At 67.0% G+C, this 21,126-nt stretch overlaps 5 protein-coding genes across 7 annotated transcripts in view; 2 read left to right on the top strand and 3 right to left on the bottom strand.

Moving 5' to 3' along the window:
* Positions 1-407, bottom strand: part of LOC308055835 (transcriptional regulator protein Pur-beta-like) — a gene marked incomplete at its 3' end in the record, with an annotated part of 3,725 nt that extends 3,318 nt beyond the window's left edge. Inside the window, 2 exon segments of the mRNA XM_080370356.1 lie at positions 6-143; positions 146-407. Of these exon segments, the coding sequence (XP_080226482.1) occupies positions 6-143; positions 146-359 (352 nt within the window). The 5' untranslated portion in view covers positions 360-407.
* Positions 408-1,721: 1,314 nt separating this feature from the next.
* Positions 1,722-2,593, bottom strand: COX5B (cytochrome c oxidase subunit 5B). The gene is made up of 4 exons (XM_080370153.1): positions 2,435-2,593; positions 2,260-2,333; positions 2,057-2,156; positions 1,722-1,966 (listed from the first exon to the last, which is right to left on the bottom strand). The coding sequence occupies exons 1-4, from the start codon at positions 2,526-2,528 to the stop codon at positions 1,854-1,856; spliced, it is 381 nt and encodes a 126-aa protein (XP_080226279.1). The 5' UTR covers positions 2,529-2,593; the 3' UTR covers positions 1,722-1,853.
* A 108-nt stretch (positions 2,594-2,701) lies between these two features.
* Positions 2,702-7,760, top strand: KCNIP3 (potassium voltage-gated channel interacting protein 3; the record flags this gene model as incomplete). Of its 3 annotated transcripts, XM_080370150.1 has the most annotated exons (8): positions 2,702-4,088; positions 5,358-5,482; positions 5,579-5,648; positions 5,797-5,867; positions 6,350-6,457; positions 6,625-6,729; positions 6,854-6,916; positions 7,131-7,319. In XM_080370150.1, the coding sequence occupies 8 exons, from the start codon at positions 3,986-3,988 to the stop codon at positions 7,176-7,178; spliced, it is 693 nt and encodes a 230-aa protein (XP_080226276.1). In that variant the 3' UTR covers positions 7,179-7,319. The 3 variants fall into 3 exon arrangements, with proteins under 3 accessions (XP_080226276.1, XP_080226275.1, XP_080226274.1); XM_080370149.1 differs by having other exon boundaries at positions 5,358-5,648; positions 6,625-6,916; positions 7,131-7,250; XM_080370148.1 differs by lacking the exons at positions 2,702-4,088; positions 5,358-5,482; positions 5,579-5,648; positions 5,797-5,867 and having other exon boundaries at positions 6,158-6,457; positions 6,854-7,760.
* Positions 7,761-7,945: 185 nt separating this feature from the next.
* On the top strand, positions 7,946-11,366 carry LOC308055754 (oxaloacetate tautomerase Fahd2a, mitochondrial-like). Its single transcript, XM_080370151.1, is given in 9 exon segments — positions 7,946-8,317; positions 9,630-9,777; positions 9,779-9,837; positions 9,912-10,128; positions 10,206-10,265; positions 10,357-10,519; positions 10,689-10,797; positions 10,890-10,977; positions 11,222-11,366. Coding segments are annotated over 9 exon segments (1,152 nt in total). The 5' UTR covers positions 7,946-8,072; the 3' UTR covers positions 11,285-11,366.
* On the bottom strand, positions 11,362-20,397 carry LOC308055752 (glycerol-3-phosphate acyltransferase 2, mitochondrial-like). Its single transcript, XM_080370147.1, is given in 22 exon segments — positions 11,362-11,510; positions 11,587-11,642; positions 12,049-12,102; positions 12,268-12,388; positions 12,473-12,607; positions 12,804-12,881; positions 12,987-13,135; positions 13,216-13,480; positions 13,547-13,617; positions 13,730-13,848; positions 13,939-14,024; positions 14,252-14,362; positions 14,455-14,661; positions 15,057-15,156; positions 15,274-15,456; positions 15,458-15,586; positions 16,525-16,653; positions 17,149-17,259; positions 18,475-18,548; positions 18,778-18,891; positions 20,047-20,115; positions 20,254-20,397. Coding segments are annotated over 20 exon segments (2,409 nt in total). The 5' UTR covers positions 20,047-20,115; positions 20,254-20,397; the 3' UTR covers positions 11,362-11,393.
* Between the last annotated feature and the right edge of the window lie 729 nt (positions 20,398-21,126).

Below are 21,126 nucleotides of genomic sequence, written 5' to 3'. Positions count from 1 at the left end.
GGGGCTGGAGGGGCCCAGCTGCGCGTAGTGCTCGATGAAGTCGCCCAGGTAGTCGCGGAACTCGGCGGCCACCGCCATGGAGAGCGTGAGGCGGCTCTTGGAGCCGCCCGCCCCCACCTCGGCGATCTTGAGGAAGCGGCCTTGGCGTTCTGCTTCACGTCCAGGTAGAACCGCTTGTTCTGGATGTCCAGCCGCTTCGAGGCCAGCTCCTGCGTCTCCTGCTCCGGGCCCGCCCCGCCGCCGCCGGACCCCCCGCCGGACCCGGACCCGGCCCCGCCGCCGCCGCCGCGGGCGGTCGCGAACCCGCCGCTGCCGCTGCCGCTGCCGCCGCGCTCGCTGCCGCTGTCCCCGTCCGCCATCTTGTCCGCCCGCCCGCCCCGCGCCGGCCCTTCCGCGCGCGCCGCCCCGCTTCCGGCGCGCGGCCCCGCGCCCCGCCCCGCCCCTCTGCGACAGGGGTGACGTCACCGTCGCACTCCGCCGCGCGCGCCGTGGCCCGCCCGCCCCCCCCGCGTCACGTGGCCCGCCAGCCAGCCCCGCCCCCCGCGTCCCCGCGCGCCCTCTGCCACCAGTCCCGCCCCCCGCACGCTGGCGCCCTGACGCCACCGCGGCCACGCCCCCTCCTTGTCAGTGACGTCACCGGCCTCGCGTCACTGACGACGTCAGAAGCGCGGGAGAACCCGCGGCTTCCGGCACCCTCCCCCCCCTTCCCCCCCCCAAATCCCCCGGCACAAAGCCTGATGTGTGACGTCACGGCTGTCCAGCCTGTCATGTGATGTGACATCACCGCAGTTCAGCCTGATGTGTGACGTCACGGCTGTCCCGTCTGCTCTGGCGTGATGGCTCCCCAGCCTGCCGCGTGACGTGACACCACCGCGGCCTGGCCGGGCCTGTGACGTGACATCACGGCTCCTTGGCCAGCTCTGACGTCACGGCTGCCCAGTCTGCCACGTGCTGTGACATCACAGCTGCCCGGCCTGCCTGTCCCCAGGTGTCAGTCCGGGGGGCTCCAACCCCCCCAGGTGCCATGCGGGGGCAGCGCATTGGGCCAGCTGGGACCCCCAGGACCCCCCGCAGCCACCAGGCTGCGCCAGCCCTGCGGCCGGGGGTCCCAGCCCAGGGGGGGGGTGTGTCCGGCCACAGGGACAGGGACAGGGACGGGGGGGCAGTCTCCAGGCTGAGTCCCAGGGTCGCCCGCAGAACTGGGACCCCCATGCTGGGAGGGGGGAAATGTCAGGAGCTGGGGCCTGCGGGGCCTTGGCCCAGCACCATCCCCCACCCTGGCAGGACCCCCAGGGCTGGTGGCCCCTGACCCCCCCCCCCAGCACCACAGGGGTGGGACACAAGGAGCAGGGGCAGCCGGAGCTCAGACACCCCAGCGGCCTGTGTCCTGCTTTGCCCCCTCCCCAGGGGACAGCCCTGGGCAGGGGCGTGTGTATGTGTGTCACAGCCTGGACCAGCACCAGGGGGTCACCCTGGGGGGGGGGGGGGGGGGGGGGGGGGGGGCTGTGATCACCTTGGGTCTGGAGCCTCCCCCCCTCAAACAGCGGGACTCCCGAGGAACCCAGCAGTCGCCCCCCTCCCAGCACTCCCCAGGGCAGAGGAACTGCGAAGGTGCCCCCCACACCCCCTCCCCACTCGCCCCCCCAGCCGGCGTGTCGTCCCCCCGGCCCCCATGGGTACTGCCCCCCTCCCCCCGCCCTGGCACAGAGAGAGTCAGGGTGTCCACAGACAAACTCTTTATAGAGGGGGGGGCACAGGTAGCAGGGCAAGGTGGGGGCGGCTCAGCTCTGCCCAGCAGGTGCCCGGGGGGTGCTGGGGGGTGCCCGGCGCAGCCCCCCCACCCGGGGGGGTGCTCAGTGGGGCAGCTCGTGGGGGATCAGCTTGTAGTGGGCACCGCAGGAGGGGCAGCGCTGAGCCTCCCCCTTGTGCAGCCAGAACCAGATGACGCAGCTGTTGTCCTCTTCGCCTGGGGGCAGGAGGAAGAGGAGGGTGGGATTGGGGGGGGGGGGGCGGCGGCGGGGGGCGGCCAGAGGGGGCGGGGGGGGGGGGCACTTACAGACGCAGCCCACGATACGCTTGTTGGTGATGGAGGGGACGAGGTTGGGGTCCTCCTTGGTCCCCGCGTAGCGCTTCGGCCGGAACATGCTGTAGGGGTCCTGGGGGGGCGGGGGGTGAGCGGCGGGGCGCGCCCAGGCCCCGGCCCCCCCCTCACCGAGGACACGCGGGCCCTGGGAGGCCACCCCCGCCCCCCGCACTCACCAGGCCCTTGTTCATGGCCTCCAGCACCTTCCGCTCCAGCCCCGTGGCCTGCTCCTCATCGGTGGCCAGGCGGTCTGCGGGGCACCGCGGTCAGACCGGGCGGGCGCGGCGCGGCCCGGCCCGGCCCCGCCCCCACCCCCACCCCGTCTCCCCCGGTCCACCCCCCCTCGCTCACCGGGCACGGCGAGGTGGCGGGCGGGCGCGGCCCGGGCGGAGGCGGCGGGCAGCAGCCGCAGGGCCGCGCTCACCCGCATTAACCTTGAGGCCATGGCAGCAGCGGCGACAGCGGCTAACGGCGCTTCCGGCGGCGAAAGCGGAAGTGGTGGCGCGAAGGGGCGGGACGTGCGACTAAGCCACGCCCCTCAGGCGGGGGCGCGCCCCAAGCCCCGCCCCTAGCGTCGCCCCCCGCCCACTGTCGAGGGGGACCCCGCCCCTGGCAGCAGTCCCCGCCCCCTCGTGCGGCCCCAGGGGGCGCCGGGAGCTGGGGTCGGGGAACGCGGGGAGGGACACGCCGGGGGGACAGCGCAGCCCGAGGGGCCGGGGACAGTGTCCCCAGGGCCATGGGGCCAGGAGACCCCCGGGGAGACAGGCATGATGTCCCCTGGACCATGGGGACAGGACACCCCTGGGGGGACAGTGACGATGTCGCCTCAGGCCCTGCGGACAGGGCAGCTTTGAGGGGTCAGGGACACTCCCAGGGGGACAGCGACAATGCCCCCAGGGCCAGGGGGACAGGAGACCCCCGGGGGGATGGGGATGATGTCCCCTGGACCATGGGGACAGGACATCCCCGGGGGGACAGGGACAATGTTCCCCAAGCCTTGGGGACAGGAGACCCCTGGGGGGGACAGGGACACCCCCAGGGGATTAGGGACAGTGTCCCCCGGGCCACGGGGACAGGAGACCCCTGGGGGGACAGCAACAGTGTCCCCTGGGCCATGGGGACAGGGACACTCCCAGGGGGACACAGATGATGTCCCCCAGGCCATGGGGACAGGAGACACCTGGGGGGACCCGGACACCCCCAGGAGGACAGGGACAGTGTCGCCTGGGCCATGGGGACAGGGACCCCCCAGGGGGACAGGGACCATGTCCCTGCAGCCTTGGGGATAAGGCCACCGGGGACAGCCCCCCCCCGCCCCCCGGTGCTTACTCATCCCCACGCTGCTCCCCAGCCACCCGGCACTGACCGTGGGGGCGGGCAGGCAGCACCCCTGGGGCAAGAGGGGGGGGGCAAACCCACCTTCTTTCCCCCCAGTTTTAAGGCCCACGCAGGTTTGGGGACCCCCCCTCCCCCCTGTTTGGTAAAGGGCCACCCACGGGTGCTGGGGGGACGGTGGGCAGTGCCCCTTGGCACCTCTGGTCTCCTGCCTTCCAGGGTTGGGGGGGGTGGTGGGAATTAAAAATAAAAATTATAATAAAAAAAGATTAAACCCATTAAACCCGGACCCAGCGGTACCACCGGGGGGGGGGGGGGGGGCGGCGCGGGGGGGCGGCGGGCGCATGCCAAGGGGGGAGGGCAGGACGGACGACGCAGGCCGGCCCTGCTGCAGCCGCCCCAGCGCTCACCGGGACGGCACCTGCCCGCTGGCACCCTCACCCCCACCCCGGGGTGCCCCGCTTTTGGTGGGGGGGTGGGGGGGGTGACACAGGATACCCCAACGCCGGTTCCCCCCCCCCTCAAAAAAAAAAAAAAAAAAAAAGAAAAAAACCCCAAAAACCAGCCATGGGGATCCAGGGCATGGAGCTGTGTGCCGTGGCCGTGGTCATCATCCTCTTCATCGCCGTCCTCAAGCAGTTCGGCATCCTGGAGCCCATCTCCGTGGAAGGTAAACCCCCCCCCCCCCCCAGTTAATTTTAATTAATTAATTTATTTTCAGCCCCCCCCCTGCATCTCGGGGCACCCCCAGCCTTTCCCCTCCAGGTTAAAAGACCTGTTGGGCCCGTAAATGGTCACCGTGGGGTAAAACCTGCAGGTTTGGGCCCCCCACCCTGCCGGAAGGTTTGGGGGTGAAGGCTGGGGGGTGGGGGGCACGGGGGGAGCCGGCAGCCCCCTACCCCGGCCCCCACACTTGCCGCGTCATGGCCCAGCCTTGCTCTGACCTTCCCCGAGGGGTTGGGCTGACTCTGCCCCCCCCCCCCAAACACCCAGCCCAAGGGACGCGGGCCCCCCAGAGCCCTCCTGAGGGGCCATGCTGGGGGCCTCCACACCCCCATTAACCCCTGAGACAGGACAGCGGGGACCCCCAGCGCACCGTGAGCCCCCAACCTCCCCGAGATGGGCAGCGGGGGCCTCCGAGCTCGCGTTAACCCCCAGACCCTCCAGAGGTGGGGTGCTGGCAGTCCCCAAGCCCACATCGACCCCCAGAGATGGGACACCAGGGCCCCCCAATCCCCCCCCAACCCCAAAACGCCCCCAAGTTGTGACACTGGGGACCCTAATCCCCCCCCAACCCTCCAGATCCCCCTGAGATGGGGGGCTGAGCCCCCCGGCCCCCACCCCACCCCAGCTGGGTGGGAGGGGCTCGGCACCACCCTCTCACACCCCGGCAAACCTGGCTCGGCAGGGCACGGGGGGGTCACCCCCCAACAGCAGCACCCTGGGGGATCCCAGGCTTTTCCGGGGTGTCCCTACTGATGCGGCACAGCGGAGCCTTTACCCAGCCCCAGCCCAGTTTTCCCAGCCCAAAGTTCCCGATATCCCTGGCTCGGCGCTGAACGGGTCCACGGGGGCTTCCCAACCTGGAATTATTAATGAGCCATCATTTATTAATTACCTTCCGCCAGGCCGGGTGCGGACGGGCGGGAGCATTAGCAGGGTCGGGGTGAGAGGCGGCTCCGGGATGCTCCGTGCCCCAGGAATGTGCTGCCAGAGGCGGACACGGGTTCGGTGGCGGCTGGGGATACCCTCCGGGTCGGCTGGCTTCTCCCTCGGGATGTTACACCTGGAGCTCCCCAGTTTTCCTCCTGGCACAAGGGGAATTTGGGGGCTGCCACCGGGTTGGGGGGGTTGGTTTTAAGCAGGGCAGGATCCGGGTGGGAAGCAGCATGGGATGAGGCGGGAACCCATGGGGGTCTTTGCCGGTGTCTCCTGGCAGACAGCGGCGATGCCGAGCTGGAGCTCTCGGCTGTACGGCACCAGCCCGAGGGGCTGGAGCAGCTGCTGGCACGGACCAAGTTCACCAAGAAGGAGCTGCAATCCCTTTACCGCGGCTTCAAGAACGTGAGTGCTGGGGGGGCCCTCACCCCCCCCACCGCCAGGGCTGGGGGTGGATTTTGGTGGAGCTGGGGTTCACCGGGTGCTCACTCTCCTCCCCAGGAGTGTCCCAGTGGCCTCGTGGACGAGGAGACCTTCAAGCTCATCTACTCGCAGTTCTTCCCCCAAGGCGGTGAGTCGGGGGGACTCCCAAGGCCGGAGTGAGGGGTCCGGATGTGCCAGCGGGGGGGCTGCATCCAGAGAAAATGCCAAATCCTGATCTGGGCGCGTGCCAGGGGTGGGGCGGATCTTCACCAGCTCTCACCTTCCTCCCCTCGCAGATGCCAGCACCTATGCGCATTTCTTGTTCGACGCCTTCGACTCCGACCACAACGGGGTTCTCTGCTTCCAGGTGAGCATCCTGGCACCGCTTCCACGCCCGGCTCCTCGCCGGGAAAAGCCATGCTGGTGCTGCGCTCCTCGAGCCGCGGCCGGCTGTAAGTGTGCCCAGCGGCGTGATTCATCAGATCTTCCTCCTCGCCCGCGTGCAGTTGGGGATAAAAGCTCAGCGCAGCAGCGACGGCCAAACCCTTTGGTCTCCTCGACGGCGGGAGCCTGTGCCAGGAGAGTTCCAGGCACTGCGGCAGGGGTGGCTGGCAGGGGGGCCAGCACCGTTTTTTACCATGGCGATTAAAAATAGCTATGAGCGAGAATAGAAACGGGATCAATAGGAAAAAAATCCCCCGGGCGTCCCACGATCGATGGCAGTGCCGCGGCACCGGTGGAGGGGGGCGAATGGCTGAGCCAGGCGGGACACGGGTCCGTCCCCCAGGTCTGAGTGCGCCGGCGGTGCCCGTGGCTCAGCCCCGCTCACAGCTGTGGTTCCTCTGGCAGGATTTTGTCGTCGGCCTCTCTGTCTTGCTGCGGGGGACGGTGCACCAGAAGCTGAAGTGGGCTTTCAACCTCTACGATATTAATAAAGATGGCTACATCACCAAGGAGGTGACGGGGGGAGCAGGAGGACAACAGCTAGGGGGGGTGGGTAGGGTGGGAGCATTGCAGGGGATACCCAGAGGGGGATGGCGACGATGGAAACAGGTGCTGGGGGGCAAAGGTACCCTTGTTCAGAAGGTTCCCGTCACCCTGACTCCACCTCTGTCCCACCCCAGGAAATGCTGGAGATCATGAAGTCCATCTACGACATGATGGGGCGCTGCACCCACCCCACCCTGAGGGACAGTGCACCTGCCGAGCACGTGGAGCTGTTCTTTCAGGTGAGACTGTCCCACCTTGTCCCCTCCTGGCAGCCACCAAACCCCCCTGTGCATCACGGACTGGGGCTGTCCCCGCCGCTGGGGACAGAGATGTCCCCACTAAGCCCTTGCTGTTCTCTTGCAGAAGATGGACAGGAACGGTGACGGCGTGGTGACCTTTGAGGAGTTTCTGGAGACATGCCAGAAGGTGAGGAGCTCCGGGTGGGCTTCGGCATCACTGCCATCCTCCTCCTCCTCACTGCCAGGCCTCCGAGTCCGAGCCATAACCTTGTTCCTTGTCCTGTCCCAAAACAATGCGCTGGGGGCGTTGGGAGAGATGGGGGCCGACAACTGCGGTCACCCTGGGGCTGATGGGAGGAGGGGGACCAGGGGCTCTGACCTCTCCCTCCCACCCTGTCCAGGACAAGGACATCATGAGCTCCATGCAGATCTTCGAGAACGCAATCTAGAACCCTGGTCCACCTGCTCGGCCCCACCAGTGCCTCTGCCAGTGGCTGAGGGGAACCTTTTTCTACTATTTCAATCAAAACAAGAGGTTGAAAGAAAGAAGAAAATAATCCACCTGGCTCCTGGCACTCCAATTACAAGAGACGAGAAGAAATAAGGACAATGTTGCTGGCTTGTCCGCCTGAGCCCTCCCCAGCACGGCGCCTGGTGGTGCGGCCCCCCCAGCCAGACCCACTCTGGACGGCACAGCCCCCCCAGCAAGGATCCCTCTGCCCCAGGTGGAGGAGGTTACCTCACCGCAGCACAAACCCAGAGCCCTTCTCCCGGGATGTGACCCTCCAGGGGGAGGGTTTCTGTGCCGCAGCCACAACATGGCAGCTCTCGAAGGCCAACTGAGAGCACACAAACCTCCTCTCCCCTGCCACGCGTGGCTCAAGGGGACACACACAGTGACCAGAGGCCGCTCCCCACATTCCAGCGGTACTAGGAGAGAAGGTTGATTTTCTAAATAAAACAAATGGTGATGATTTAGGGATGAAACATGCCGCCCGGGGAGCTGAGGGGGAAGGACCAGCCAGGAGTCTGAGAGGGCAGCCCCGAGCCCCAGAGCGGCAGCAGGTACAGCCTCACTCAGCAAAGTGAGGAGGGCAGCCGGGAGGGCTCGCTGGGTTATTTCTGGCTTTTTTTTCTCCTCACAAAGGGGCTGGGGAGGCCAAGCCAGGCCTCAGCCAGGCCCCTGCCCCCCGGCCCGGCCCCTCCTTCGCAGCCGCCTGTTGCTCGTTCACTGACTGCGTGTTTCCATGAAATAAAAGTGAGAAACACCCGGCTCGGCGCGGCTCGCTCCCGGCCAGGGGCTCTGCCGGCCCCGGCCTCGGCGCCGTCATGGCGGCGCTGTCATGGCGGCGGGGCTCTGTCATGGCGGCGGCGCACGTATCCTAGCAACGCCGTTGTCCCGCCCCCCGGTAGCGGGAGGCGTGGCCGGACACCGCCGGCTCTCATTGGCGGCGCCCCCGGCGTGGCCGCGCCTTTGCCGCGCTCGCATTGGTCGGCCCGAGGGCGGGGCGGGGCCGCGGCACGGAGACCTTCACGGGGGTAGCGGGAGGTCGGCGCGTGCCGGGGCGGGAGTGGCTCGGCACGTGACGTAGGTGGCAGCGGGGATTCCCTGCGGCCCCCCGCGACCGGGGAATCCCCTGCCCGCCCCCCGGGATCGGCGGGCACCGGCGTCGGGCCGGACGGGACCGGGCGGGGGGTCCCCGGCGATCGGGGCTGTGCGGGGTCGGGGTGGGAGGGATCCCCGGGGGTCGGACTGTGCGGGGTCGGGGTCGGGATCCCCTGGGATAGGGTCTGAGCGGGTTCAGGGTGGGGAGGATCCCCGGGGATTGGGGCTGAGGGGGAACGGGGGAGGATCCCGGGGGGTCAGGCTGTGCAGGTCCGGGTGGGGGATTGGGCTGAGCAGGACCGGGGTAGGGGGGGGATCCCCCGGGGTCAGGGGGGTTTCTTGGGATCAGGCTGAGCAGGTACGGGGGGGAATATCCTCTGGAATAAGGCCTATGGGGGATCGAGGCAGGAAGGGATTCCCCAGGTCTGGGGTTATGCGGGATCAGGGGGACCCCTGGGATCAGGCTGCGTGAGATCAGGGTCGAGGGATATCCTCTGGGACTGGGACAGTGTAGGATCAGGGGAGATCTCCTGGGACTGGGCGGATCCTTGGGATCAGGACTGTGTGGAATTGGGGGGGAAGCCCCCGGGACTGGGGCTGTGCAGGAGCATGGGAGGGAATCCTCCAGGGATCTCACTATGCAGGACTGGGGAGATCCCACAGGATTGGAGTGGTGTGGAACTAGGGGAAGAGATCCCCTGGGACTGGGGTGATGTGGGATTGGAGGGATCCCTGAGATCAGAGCTGTGCCAGATTGCGGGGATCCCCCAGGACCTGGACTGTGTGGGATCAGGTGATCTGCTCCCCCTCCTCTGGTGAGCTGGGTGATCCAGCTGTCCCCTGGATCTGTCCCATGCTGGGGCCCATTCCCTGCCGTGGGAGGGTTTTGCTGCCATACTAGGGATCTGGTCTGTGCTGGGATCTGTTGCCCCGGGGAGAGATCCACTGTCCCCAGCCTTCCCTTGCTGGGGCCTGACGCTGTTTCCCCTCCCAACCTGTCCCATGCTGGGATCTGCCCCCCCCCCCCCCCCCCCCCCCCCCCCGGGAGATCTGCTCGGCCTGCGCAGGGGCCCCTGGTGCTGGGATCTCCCCTCTCTCCAGGATTGCTCCTGTGCTGGGATCTGCATCTTTCCCCTCCCCGAGGGCCTATGCAGGATGCGGCCCCTCCTCGCCCCGCTGCGGGGTGTCAGTCCCCAGGGACCCCCTGCGCCAGAGGGATCCAGCATTGGCCTGGGGGGGTCCCCAGCACCCCTGGGCGGTGGTGACAGCTGACACTGGGGTACAACCCGGGCAGGATCCCCAGGATCAGGCGGGGGATGCGGCTGCCGGGGGCCATGCGGCTGGTGCGGTTCCGGGGGCCCGGGGGCGGTGAGCCCCGGCTGGGGCTGGAGGAGGCGCCGGGGGGGGACCTGGTGGACCTGAGCACGGCCGAGCCGGCGCTGCCCCCGCTCCATGCGCGCCTTCCTCGAGCGTGGCCGGGGGGGCCTGGCCGCTGCCCGCAGGTGGGTGCCCCCACGCCCCGACACCCACCCGGTGGCTGGATCCGGCCCCGGTGCTGAGCCCCGGCCGCCCGCAGGGTGCTGGAGTCGGGCGGGCACCGGGTGCCGCGGGGCTCGGTGCGGCTGCTGGCGCCCGTGGGGGACCCCGAGAAGGTGATCTGCGTGGGGCTCAACTACCGCGACCACTGCCTGGAGCAGGGCGTCAGCGTCCCCAGGGAGCCCATCATCTTCAGCAAGTTCCCCAGCGCCATCGCCGGGCCCTTCGATGACATCGTGCACCCCCAGGAGAGCACGGTGAGTACCCCGGCCCCCCCGCGGGGCACGGCCCCCCTCCCTCCTCCCCAATTTCAGCACCCCGCTTTCTCCCCCAGGAGGTGGACTGGGAGGTGGAGCTGGCCGCTGTCATCGGGACCAAGGGGCGGCACATCGAGGTACCCCCCACCCCAGCGCCCACCTTGTTCAGGGGGTTGGTCAGCCCTGTCCCCCCCGGTTAAGTGGGTCCCCGTTGTGTCCCCACCCAAGGAGGCATCGGCGCTGGACCACGTCGTGGGCTACACGGTGGCCAACGACATCAGCGCCCGGGACTGGCAGATGCAGCGGAACGGGAGGCAGTGGCTGCTGGGGAAAACCTTCGACACCTTCTGTCCCCTGGGGCCAGCTCTTGTCACCAAGGAGGCGGTGGCAGGTGGGGACAGGGACTCATCCCCATCTGACGCAGGAGGCAGCGTGCACCCCTCTCCCCAAAAGCACCCCTGTCTTTCCCAAGGGGGGGGGGGGTCACAACAGCAAAGTTCCCATGGTGCTGTCTCCATGTGTGTCCCCCCCAGTGTGACATGTCCCCTCTGTCCCCACAGATGTCCACAACCTGAGCATCCGCTGCAGCGTCAACGGGCAGGTGATGCAGGACAGCAGCACGAGCCAGCTCATCTTCAGGCTGCCCAAGCTCATCGCCTGGGTCTCCCAGTAGGTGCTGGGGGGGGGCTGGTGGCACCGGCACCCCTCCCCAGGGCATCAGGGGGGCCACAACTGACACCTCCCGGCCTCCTCCCCACCAGGTTTGTCACACTGGTCCCTGGGGACATCTTGCTGACTGGAACCCCACCCGGCGTGGGGGTCTTTCGGAATCCCCCTGTGTTTCTTAAGGTGAGGGAAAGGCGGGGGGGCTTGAAATTGGGCAGGGGGGAACCTCAAAATCAGGCGGGGGGGGAGGGGGCTCAAAATCGGGCTGGGAGAGGCTCGAAATGGGGCTGAGGGGTGCTCCAAAGTGGGTGGCGGGGGGTGTGTGCCTCCAAATGGGGCTGGGGGTCCAGCGTGGGGCCATGAAGGCCCCCACCGGGGGGGGTGCGGTGGCGAGGGGGGGCTGCCCACCTCCCCGTGCCCCTTGCAGAGAGGAGACGAGGTGCGGTGCGAGATCGAGGAGCTGGGCACCATCTGCAACAGGGTGGTGTGAAGACAGAGACCCCCAGTGTCGTGTCCCCCAACTCCCCCCGCCCCCACCCCCCCGGGTTCAATAAATCCAGAGCCGGGTCCCATCCCTGCTCCCGGGTTTACTGGCGCGGCTACGGCTGGATGAACTGCTGGATGAAGGCTCCCAGCTTGGCGCGGCTGGTGCTGGAGTGGAAAGACTGGGCGAGGTGGAGCAAGGGTCCGGGGGGGCTGCGCACTGCCTCCAGCACCTGGGGAGGGGGGGAATGTCAGCGGGGGGGGGGGCAGCTTGAGGGTGGGGGTCCGGCGGAGTGCAGCCGTGCTTACCCCTATCTCCTTGAAGGTCTGCAGGGAGCTCAGCGCCAGGCTCCTGTCTAGATGCTCTGGAGGGAGAGAGATGCTGGAGGGAGCCCCCACATCCCACCCCACAGGCACCCGCAGCCCGGCTAACGGGGGGTGCTCACCCCAAAGCAGGGGGGCTGCCCCCATCTGTCCCTCGTATCCCACTCCCTGGGCACCCCAGTCCGTCCCCAGCATCCCACCCCCCGGGTACCTGCAGCCCAGCTAAGGGGGGTGCTGACCCCAGAGCAGGGGGGCTGCCCCCATCCATCCCCACATCCCACCCCTGGGCACCCACAGCGCGGCTGAGGGGGTGCTGACCCCAAAGCAGGGGGGGCTGCCCCTGTCCGTCCCCCGCATCCCACCCTCTGGGCACCTACAGCCTGGCTGAGGGGGGTGCTGACCCTAAACCTGGGGGGGTGCCCCCATCCGTCCCCCACCCCGACTCACCGAACCCCTTCTCCTCAGCCAGGAATTGCAGCAGCGCCTCCACGTAGGCTGCCTCTGGAATTGGGAGAGGGGGGGTCAAACCCCATCCCCCCCAGCGCCGGGGGAGGGGGCACAGCCCCTCACCGGCCTCCAAAGGGAGCTTCAGCTGTGCCTCAGTTTCCCCCAAAGCCAAGGCAGGGGGGGCTGGCATGGTTGGTTGCCCACCCCGGGGAGTCCTACCAGGCTGGGGCCAGCTGGGGTGGTCCAAGAAGGCCACGGCTGCGGCGAGGGTCCTCAGCGGGGGGCTCAGCAGGCGGCAGAGGAAGAGGAGGAAGCTGGGCGAGCCCTGGGGCTGGCTGAGCTGGGTGGGGGGAACCAGAGCTTGGCAAGACCCCCCCTCACCCCGCCACAGAGCAGCCGGGGCACAGCAGGGGGCACCCGGTACCTTGAAGCAGCGCTTGGGGACCACGCTGTCACCGTTGCTGTCACTGTCGCTGTCGGTGAAGTCCAGCGCGGCCCAGGACTGCCCCTGGCTGAGGGGCCGGGGGCCCGAGTCGCAGACCCAGCGCCCACCCTCCGGCTGCAGGGACAAGCCAGGTGCCACGTCACCTCTGAAGCCAACGGGCGTCCCAGCCCCCCACAGGGACCCCGGCCCCCCGGCCAGGACCAGAGAGCGCAGCGAGGGCTGAGCCACCCACCCCCCAGGTGTGAGCAGGGGGTCCCCACAGGGGCACCCACCCCCGGCATGAGGAGGGGGTCCCCGCAGAGCCACCCACCTCCTCAGCCTCCAGCAGCCCACACAGGAGGAGCTTGTCCACGATGTCCTGGCTCCAGCCATCCAGGGGCTGACAGGGCTGGGGGAGAGGGTGAAAGGGGTGGCAGGCAGCCAGACCCCCGCCGGCGGGGGTGACGGGCCGCTTCCACGCCACGGCAGAGCCACCCCGCGCCAGAAGCCCCACCTGGAGCCCCAGCAGGTTTGGGGGCAGCAGCCGGAGCAGCTCCTGGATCTTGTGAAGCAGCTCGTCCTCGCTCAGCACGACGCCGGCGGGGCCCGTGGCCGCCCCCAGGAAGGGCAGCATCTCCATCAGCGCGGCACGGATGGCGCAGGCTGCGGGGGAAGCGGCGTCACCGCCTGCCCCGGCACCACCGATCCCGGGTGTTGCCGATCCGCCGCGCCTCGCTCCTCACCTCCCGCTGCCTCGCTGGCGAAGACGGGCAGGATGGCGGCACTGTAGAGGCCCAGCTGGCCCGGGGCCTCCGCTGAGGCCTTGGGGACCACCAGGACATCCCCGATGGGGGACAGGCGGTAGAGGCGGAGGTGGGGTCCCAGCAGGCTGAGGCTGTGCTGCACCAGGTGCCGGAGCTGCCCCGAGAAGCCCGCGTCACGCCGGTGCAGCAGGGTCTCCTCCAGCAGCCAGGCAAAGTCCCGCATCAGCCGGGAGAGGAAGACGCCCTGGAGGAAGGGGAAGATGGAGTCTTGCCCCAAAGGAGGAGAAACCCAGACACCTCCCGCTCTCACCTCGCGGTGCTTGTGCAGCAGCAGCGCAGACGTGATCCCCACAGCCGTGACGGCAGAGCAGGCAACGCCATCTGCAAGGGGGGGAGAGGGGTTTGTGGGGGGGGAGAGGGGTTTGTGGGGGGGGGACCCCCCCGCCCCGAGCCCGAGGGGACAGACGGCCCCCCCCCCCAGCAGACCCCTCACCGCTCAGGCAGTGCAGGCCCAGCCTGGTCACCAGCATCTCCTCCTCTGCCTCCCAGCCGGTGGCCGCGGCGGGGCCGGGCCGCCAAACCTCCGCCGCCTTCCCGTCCGGCCGGCCGGGGCTGGAGAAAGCGGGATGAGAGGGGTGAGGGCGCGGGGCTGGGAGCAGCGTCGGGGGCGAGATGTTGCCGCGGGGCTCAGCTCCTGCTCACCACATCCCGAGGATGGTGGGCACCAGCGGCTCCTCCGGTGGCTTCCCCAGGCTGCTCTGCCTGGCCAGGTTTTGGGCCACAAACTCCTGGGAACAGGGAGAAACAAGCCCGTTGGTGCCTCGGCACCACCAAGCTGAACTGGTCCCTTATGTCCCCAGGCCCTCAGGGCTCACCTACCCCCCTGGAGGCAGCGGATCCACCAGCCACCCCAAACCCCGCAGCGGTTTGCGTAGCCGCCGGCACCACGGCCACAACCCCCCCGGGGCTGGGACGGGTCCAGCCGGGACCCCCGCTGCGGACCCTGCTGCCGTACCTGTAAGGAGAAGGGCTGGGCGAAGTCCACGCGGGCGCAGCCCAGGTGTCGGCGTAGGGCCCGGCACGCCGCCCACAGCAAAGCGCCGAGCCCGAGCGGCCGGGTGCCGCGCTGGGAGGAGAGGGGACCAGAGCGTTAACGGGGTGACAGAGGCAGGCACCCCGCCATTTGGGTGCTGCACCCACGCCCGCAGGACCTCTCACCGCTCCTCCCCAGTGCGAGCCGCCGGGGACCACGTCGTAGGCGATGCCCACGGGGACCAGGAGGATGTCGGGGACGGTGCCATCGCGCACGGCTCGGTACACCAGGGCCAGCCACTGCCGGGCAGCGGCCGAGAGGCACATGGTACCCGGGGGCTCCTCCAGGAAGATGAGCAGCGGCTGCCGGCTCCTCAGCACCTCTTCGACATACTGGTGGGGCAGACGGGCCAAGGCCGGGGGGTACTGGCAGCACCCTCGGGACGCACCAGAGCTGCTGGCACCCACCGCACAGCCAAAAGGCTCAGCCACCCGTGGCCGAGACACTCCTAGGCAGCTTTGCCAAGCGCTTTTGGAGCTCGGGGGGTGCATCATCCCTCCCACACCCCAGGCTGGACCTACCACGGCCAGGACGGCCCCTGGGAGCTCGGGGGGTGCATCATCCCTCCCACACCCCAGGCTGGACCTACCACGGCCAGGACGGCCCCTGGGAGCTCGGGGGGTGCATCATCCCTCCCAGCACCCCAGGCTGGATCTACCACGGCCAGGATGGTCCCTGGGAGCTCGGGGGGTGCATCATCCCTCCCAGCACCCCAGGCTGGACCTACCGCAGCCAGGACAGCCCCTGGGAGCTCTTCATCCCGGTCAATTGGCATCTGCTCCATCCTCGAGGGCAGGAAAATCCCTCCCAGGCGGCTGAGCAAGGCTCTGCGGGGGAAAGACGATGCCACGGGCACCCACCGTGCACGGGGCCACGGCACCCCAGTTCCCCACCACGGGCTGGGGGCTTCACGAGTGCTGCAACCGGTGCCTGCTGGGCCTTACCGGAGGCGAGGGCTGCAGACCCGGCCGCCCACCGTCACCCTGGGCACTCCCAGCCCCTGGGAGAAGAAAAGGAAGGACAGGAGCAGCCCGTCCAGCTGGGATTTGTGTGTTGAGAGGAAAACCAGCGGCACGCCAGGCTGCAAGGAAAGTGGCCAGGGCTCAGCACCCGGTGTGCCAGTGGTGAGGCCAAGCGCGGCTCGCCGGGCTTCCTACCATCCTGGCGGCCCTCAGCACCATCTCCAGCTGCCCTCGGTGGAGCTGCACACTGAGGAAGAGGCAGTTCAGGAGCTTGAGCAGAGCCCAGTTGCACAGTCTGCAGGAAAACGAGCAGGTGAGCAACCCTGCAGGGGCCGTGCCTGCCCCCAGCCCCACCGGAGACCGGACCCAGCCCACCCTTCCCTGCCTCAGTTTCCCCACCCAGACAGCAAAGGGGGCTGCATGAGACAGCTCAACGCCAAATCTCGCTTCTCAGCTCCCATAAAGCAAATAAACAGCTCTATTATAAATTAAGTTAAAACACTAAAGGCTGGATGTGACAAGACCACCCCCTTCTCCCCTAGCAACAAAAGCTGAAGTCAATTACCCCTCCATCTCCCAGTCCTCCCGCACACTGTTTACGGGAAGGATCCGAGGGCTTTTTATCCCCTGGGTAATTTCTTTCCTTTAAATACTTCAGACTGCTCAGAGGGTTCTTTTATTACAGCTCAATCAGACAAGCAATTAGGCTACAATGCAACCTCTAATTGCCAATTTCTCAATGAGGGGAGGAAAAAAGAAAAGAGGAGAGAGAGAAAGAGAAAGGAAAAGTTCTCTTTTTTTGCTTTGCTTAGATTTCCATCCTCCCAGGTTGTTTTTTTTTTTTTTCCCCCTCCCTCCCTTCTCCACTGCAGTGTCAGATTCCAGCTCCCTGGAAGGAATAGGGGGAAATATCCCCAGGGAGCTGCATGGGAAGCCAAGGGCTGCCTGCCCTGCTAGTGTTGCCCTGAGCTCTCTGCATGTGCATCCCCCCCAAGGGGTCCACGCACACACCCCACACCCCCCCCCCCCCCAAGGATGGCTCACGGCAGGAGGCACTAAGGCACCGCCGACAGGCCATCCAAAGGGGCTCAACACACAGAGTGAGGGAGCTGGAGCGGAGGAGAGAGACTGGGAATGCCCCAGCCAGGGACTGGGAGCCCTCCAAGAGGAGGTGGGAGATGCCTGCGAGGGGGGACCCGCACCCACAGCCCTCCCCGGAGAGGAAGCACAGACCTCAGCATGATGGGGGAGAGCGGGGCCTGGATTTCCGCCAGGATCTTGAGTATTTTCTCCTTCCACTGCTGGAGGGATGCGCCATCCCCTCTGGAGCCACGGGACCGGCCGGCAGCGACATCCTGCACCCTGCGGAGGGGACGGCGAGGGGACGGCGAGGAGGTGGGAGGCGCAAGGCAGAGCCAGGGGTTAACAAGCGTTTCTGTATTACAGTAATTACAGTGTGCTGGCTGCCAGCCTCCTGCTGTGTAATTAGCCGTAACGAGTTAGGTGACAGCTGCCTGGCAAGGCCATGTCCTCGGGTAAGGGGCGAGACCCAGAGAGCCCCAGGACCAGGGGGCAGAGCCGGTTCCCCACCGAACCGGGGTACGGGCTGCTTTTGGGGGGGGTGCTGAGCTCGGGGCGGGGAGCAGCCACAAAGCCCCTTCCTCGGGGTGAGCCTGTGGGGAGGCCACAGCAGCAGAGAGGAACCGGCACATTTCTTTCCACCGGGAGCAGATGAGCGCATCCCTTGCTCCAGCGGCCAAATGGGACCCCACGGGTCCGGGGGATGATGCTGCAGGACCCAGGTCCTGCAAGGGACGAAGACAACCGTGGAGAGCCCCCCCAGCCACTCCCACCTACCTCTGGCTGTGGCAGACCCTCTCCGGAAGGTCTCCCGGGGTGTCAGCCAGAACCTTCCAGTCCCAGACAGCCAGGAAACCGCAGACCCTTCGGACCAGCCAGCCCCGGTACCTGGGCAGGGAGACAGACAGCAGCTTAGAGGCTTTTCCAGGGTGCTCAGCCTCCCTCCAACCAGCTCTTTGCAAAAATTTGACATTTTTCTCCCCATTTTACAGCTGGGAAAATGGAGGCACCAACAGAAGGATGCTCTGGGCTGCCCCAGCCCTTGCAGCATCGCCCCTTGTGTGGGGAGGAAACCTGCAATGGCTAGAAATGCGCAGGGGATGCTGCAGAGGTCCCAGATCGGGGATTTTTCCAAATCTGACCCCAAACCAGAGCTGGGCAGCACCTGGCAGGGATGCAAGTGATCTCTGAGGTATCACAGAGCAGGTACAACCCAGGGAAAGGGCTGCAGGTGGCTGGAGAGGGACAGGGGCGCTTTAGACCTTTGTCTTTCCGCTGTGATCTCAACCACCCATCACCGGGCTCCTTTTAGCCATCCCGCAACTCCGGAGTTGCTGCAAGTGGGGATGAATTATTCAACGAGTTGGAAAGCTGGAGCTCAAATATTTCAAGCTGAATGGAGTATAATGACCCGATTTGGAAAAATACAGTGCAAAAATTGCTAAGCCACCAGGGACTGTTCTGCAAGGGGAGAGGAACCCAAGGAGTCCAGCACCTCCGGAACAAAAAATGTCAGGCGTTTGGCAAAGAAACGGCTCCTGGCTTCCACGTCAGCCGGCGGAAAAGGCTGGGTGACAGCAGCTGGAGGTCCGGGGTGAGGGCCCATGGGGAGGAAGAAAAGCAGGAGGGGTTGGGGCAGAGGCCACCCCGCCTCTCCCCAGGGGCTGGGGTCCAGGCACGCTCCAAGGGCTGCGTGAGCTTGTCCTTGTGCCGGCGCCAGAGAGGGGAACAAAAACACCCCCAGCCCCTCCCCCCCGCCAAGTTCTTCCCAACAGCATCAAGATACCGAGTTTTGTTTAAAAAAAGAAACAACCCCAAATCCTTGACTCTGGGGCTGACTTCTCCCAGCTCAAGGGTGACAGCAGCCGGAGGAACAGACCAAGCCCTCTCCCCTCTGCTCTGCACCCAGAGATGTGGCTTCCAGCCTTTCAAAATATAATTAACATAACTCCTTTTTGGACTAATTAGGGAGTAAGGATGATGGAGAGGCATCCTCACACTCCTGCGCAGCAGGGGAAGGGACTTCCATGGGGATTTGTATGAAATCTGGGGAAAATGTGGTTTGCCCAGCACGCTCCAGCACGCAGCTCGTCCCATCCTCACCGCGTGTCCTCCTCCGTCACCCGGATGGTGTCGCGGAAGCCGAGGGAGGAGAGCTGCGGGTGGTAGAATCCATCCTGGAAGGAGAACGTGGGGTCAGCCCCCCGGGCAGCGGCGGGTCTGCCCTAGAGATGGCTCTGGGAAACGCAGGGGGGTCAGCTATGCCTGCCCCCCTCCAGCCCCCAGCCCTCCCCAGGCGCACAAGACCCTTGGGATGGGCCTGGTGCCCTTCACCAGCATCCCAAGGTCCCAAACTCTTCCCAGGCAGCTCCGGGAAGCACAGAGCTCCCAGAGCCACGCTCCTACCCAGCTCCTCGGGGTGCAGGTCTGGCAGCAGCGCCTCAAGGGCGGGCGGCACTTGCCCAGGAAAGGGATGAAAATTTCCAGTTTCTGCCCCGATTCGCAGACGGAGGCTTTCATCTGGGGGGAGAGAGAACACGACACAAACCCTGGAAACCCCAACCGGTGGGCAACGCTCCCCAACACGCACGTGCTGCCGGGCAAAGCCGCGTTACCGGGGCAGATACAGCAAATCCATCTGGGGTCAAGGAGGGGCTGCAGCTGGTGTGTCCCCCTGAGGGGACGCTCCCCACCCAGGGGTCACCTACATTGACGCAGGTCCGGTGGGCTCAGCACCCAGGGAGCTCGGGCGGTGGGTCCCGCGCAGGGATGAGCCCGCAGAGACGTGGCCGGCACCGGGATGCGGGGCCTGGCTGGGGAGACCCGGGCAGGAAGGGGTCCGCGGAGCTGGGGGCACATGAGGGGTCTGGGCTCTCCCCGTCCCCATCCCACCTGCAGCAACTGGCAGCCCCCTCCACCACCACACCCAGCACCGTGGGGCAACACAGGATAGGGCCCGCAGGGTGCCAGGAGGGGGGCGCAGGGCAGGGACCCCCTCCGCAGCAGGGAAATGGATGGCTGCCAGCACAAACCGGGGGGGGGGGGGGGGCGGGGAACCCAACCGGGGGGGGACCCAACCCAGCAACCAACTCGCCAAAACCTCTTGGGAGAATCATTTATTCTCCGTAATCAAGCTCCGGTGCCGCTACAATTGACTTTTCCCTCCCACACCCCCCTCCCCCCGGCAAGGAGATGCCAACCTGCACCCCAACCCCCGCACAGCCCCCCCCCCGAGCTGCCTTCCCCGCCCCGCCCCCCCAGCAGACTGGGGGCACCTGGCATTGCCCCCCGGTGCTGAGAGAGGGGCTGCTTGTATGGGAGACGCCCCCCCCCCAGGTATCAGGGGCTTGTCAGTCACATCTGCCCCCTCCCTTCGCTGTGGGGTAGTTTTAAGAAATTTTATTCCCCCCAAAAAAAAGGGGGGTGTGGTGGAAACCAATTTGGTTTTAAAATGTTGCTGGGGGGGCACAGAGAAGTGAGGCTGGAGCAGAGGGAACCCCAGCGAGGGCTGGGAGCACTGGGGACCCCCCCAGCATGGCGCATGGGACCCCCCCCAGCATGACACCGCAGCTGGATTTACCAGGGGGTGCTCATGGTGTGGGGGGGCACAGGGACACCCCCCAGTGTGGGGGTCGGTGTGTCCCCCCCCATGCCCACCCCCAGGGAGTCACATACCTCCGGGATGGGCTGTCGCGGGTGGGGGGATGGTGCCCCGGCGTGGGGTAACCGGGGTGCTCGAGGGTCCTGGAAAAAAAGAAACGGGCAGAAAGGGCCGGGGGGGAAGGTTTCGGTCGCTGGGGGGGCTGCGGGCAGAGGACACCCCCCGGGCCCCACTTTATAGGGCGGAAGGGGGGGGGGGGGGGCGCAGGGACCCGCTCTCACCTGCCCCCGGCCCGGAGGGGGGGGGGGGGCGTCGGTCCCGGAGGAACGCGGCCGGGGGGGGATGGGGGCACGGCCCGGCTGCCCCCGGCCCCCCCCCCGGGACTTTTGCTCCCCCCGGGACCGGCCCCCCGTGGAGCTCTGCTCCCCCCGGGACGACCCCCACGCCAGCCCGTCCCCCAGGGGCCCCCCCGGACCTCAACCCCCCCTGGGAAGAGCCGTGACGCGGGGTCCAAACGGGCCGGATCTGCCTGACCCCCCCGCGGCCCCGCCCCCCCCGGCTGCCCCCCTCCCCCCCCGGAGCTGCTGGCCCGCCCCCGCGCAGCTGCGGGCTGCTGGGCCGTCCGCGCCTCGGGGCGGGAGGGGAGGCAGAAAAAGGGCCAAAAAAAAAGAAAATCGGCGAAAAAAGAAAAATGAGAAAAGAAGGGGAAAAAGGGGGGAAAAAGACCAGAAAAAAAGGAACAAAGACAAATGGGAAAAGAAGAGAAAAAAAGGGGGAAAAAAGACCAGAAATAAAGGAAAAAAGAAAAATGGGAAGAGAAGAGAAAAAAAGGGGGAAAAAAGACCAGAAAAGAAGAAAAATGGGGAAAGAAGAGAAAAAAGGGGTGGAATAAAGACAAGAAAAAAGAAAAAAAGAAGAAAAAAAATATGAGGAAAAAAGGGGAAAAAAAAGGCAGGAGGGCAGGCGGCCCCGGGGAAGGGGGCGAGGCCGGGGGGGGGCGCTGCTGCGGGGGGGCTTCAGGGTCCCCCCAACCCCGGCTCGTTCTGACCGCGCTCGGAGCGGAGCATCCCCGCACCCAGAGCCCCGCACGGGCCCCCCCACAGCCCCCCCATCCCTGCGGGGCCATGGTCCCCCCACAGCCCCCCCATCCCTGC

This window comes from Falco punctatus, assembly GCF_963210335.1.
Source record: "Falco punctatus genome assembly, chromosome: 20".
In the NCBI taxonomy this organism is placed as follows: Eukaryota; Metazoa; Chordata; class Aves; order Falconiformes; family Falconidae; genus Falco; species Falco punctatus.
Note: the sequence above shows the minus strand (reverse complement) of the source record. Positions and strands in the feature narration are given on the sequence as shown.

Coding starts and splice junctions, on each gene's coding strand:
- COX5B (XM_080370153.1), bottom strand. CDS start 2,528: ATGGCCTCAAGGTTAATGCGGGTGAGCGCGGCCCTGCGGCTGCTGCCC. Junction 2,334..2,434: donor CCGCCACCTCGCCGTGCCCG/GTGAGCGAGGGG, acceptor GGTGCCCCGCAG/ACCGCCTGGCCACCGATGAG. Junction 1,967..2,056: donor GCGTATCGTGGGCTGCGTCT/GTAAGTGCCCCC, acceptor TCCTGCCCCCAG/GCGAAGAGGACAACAGCTGC.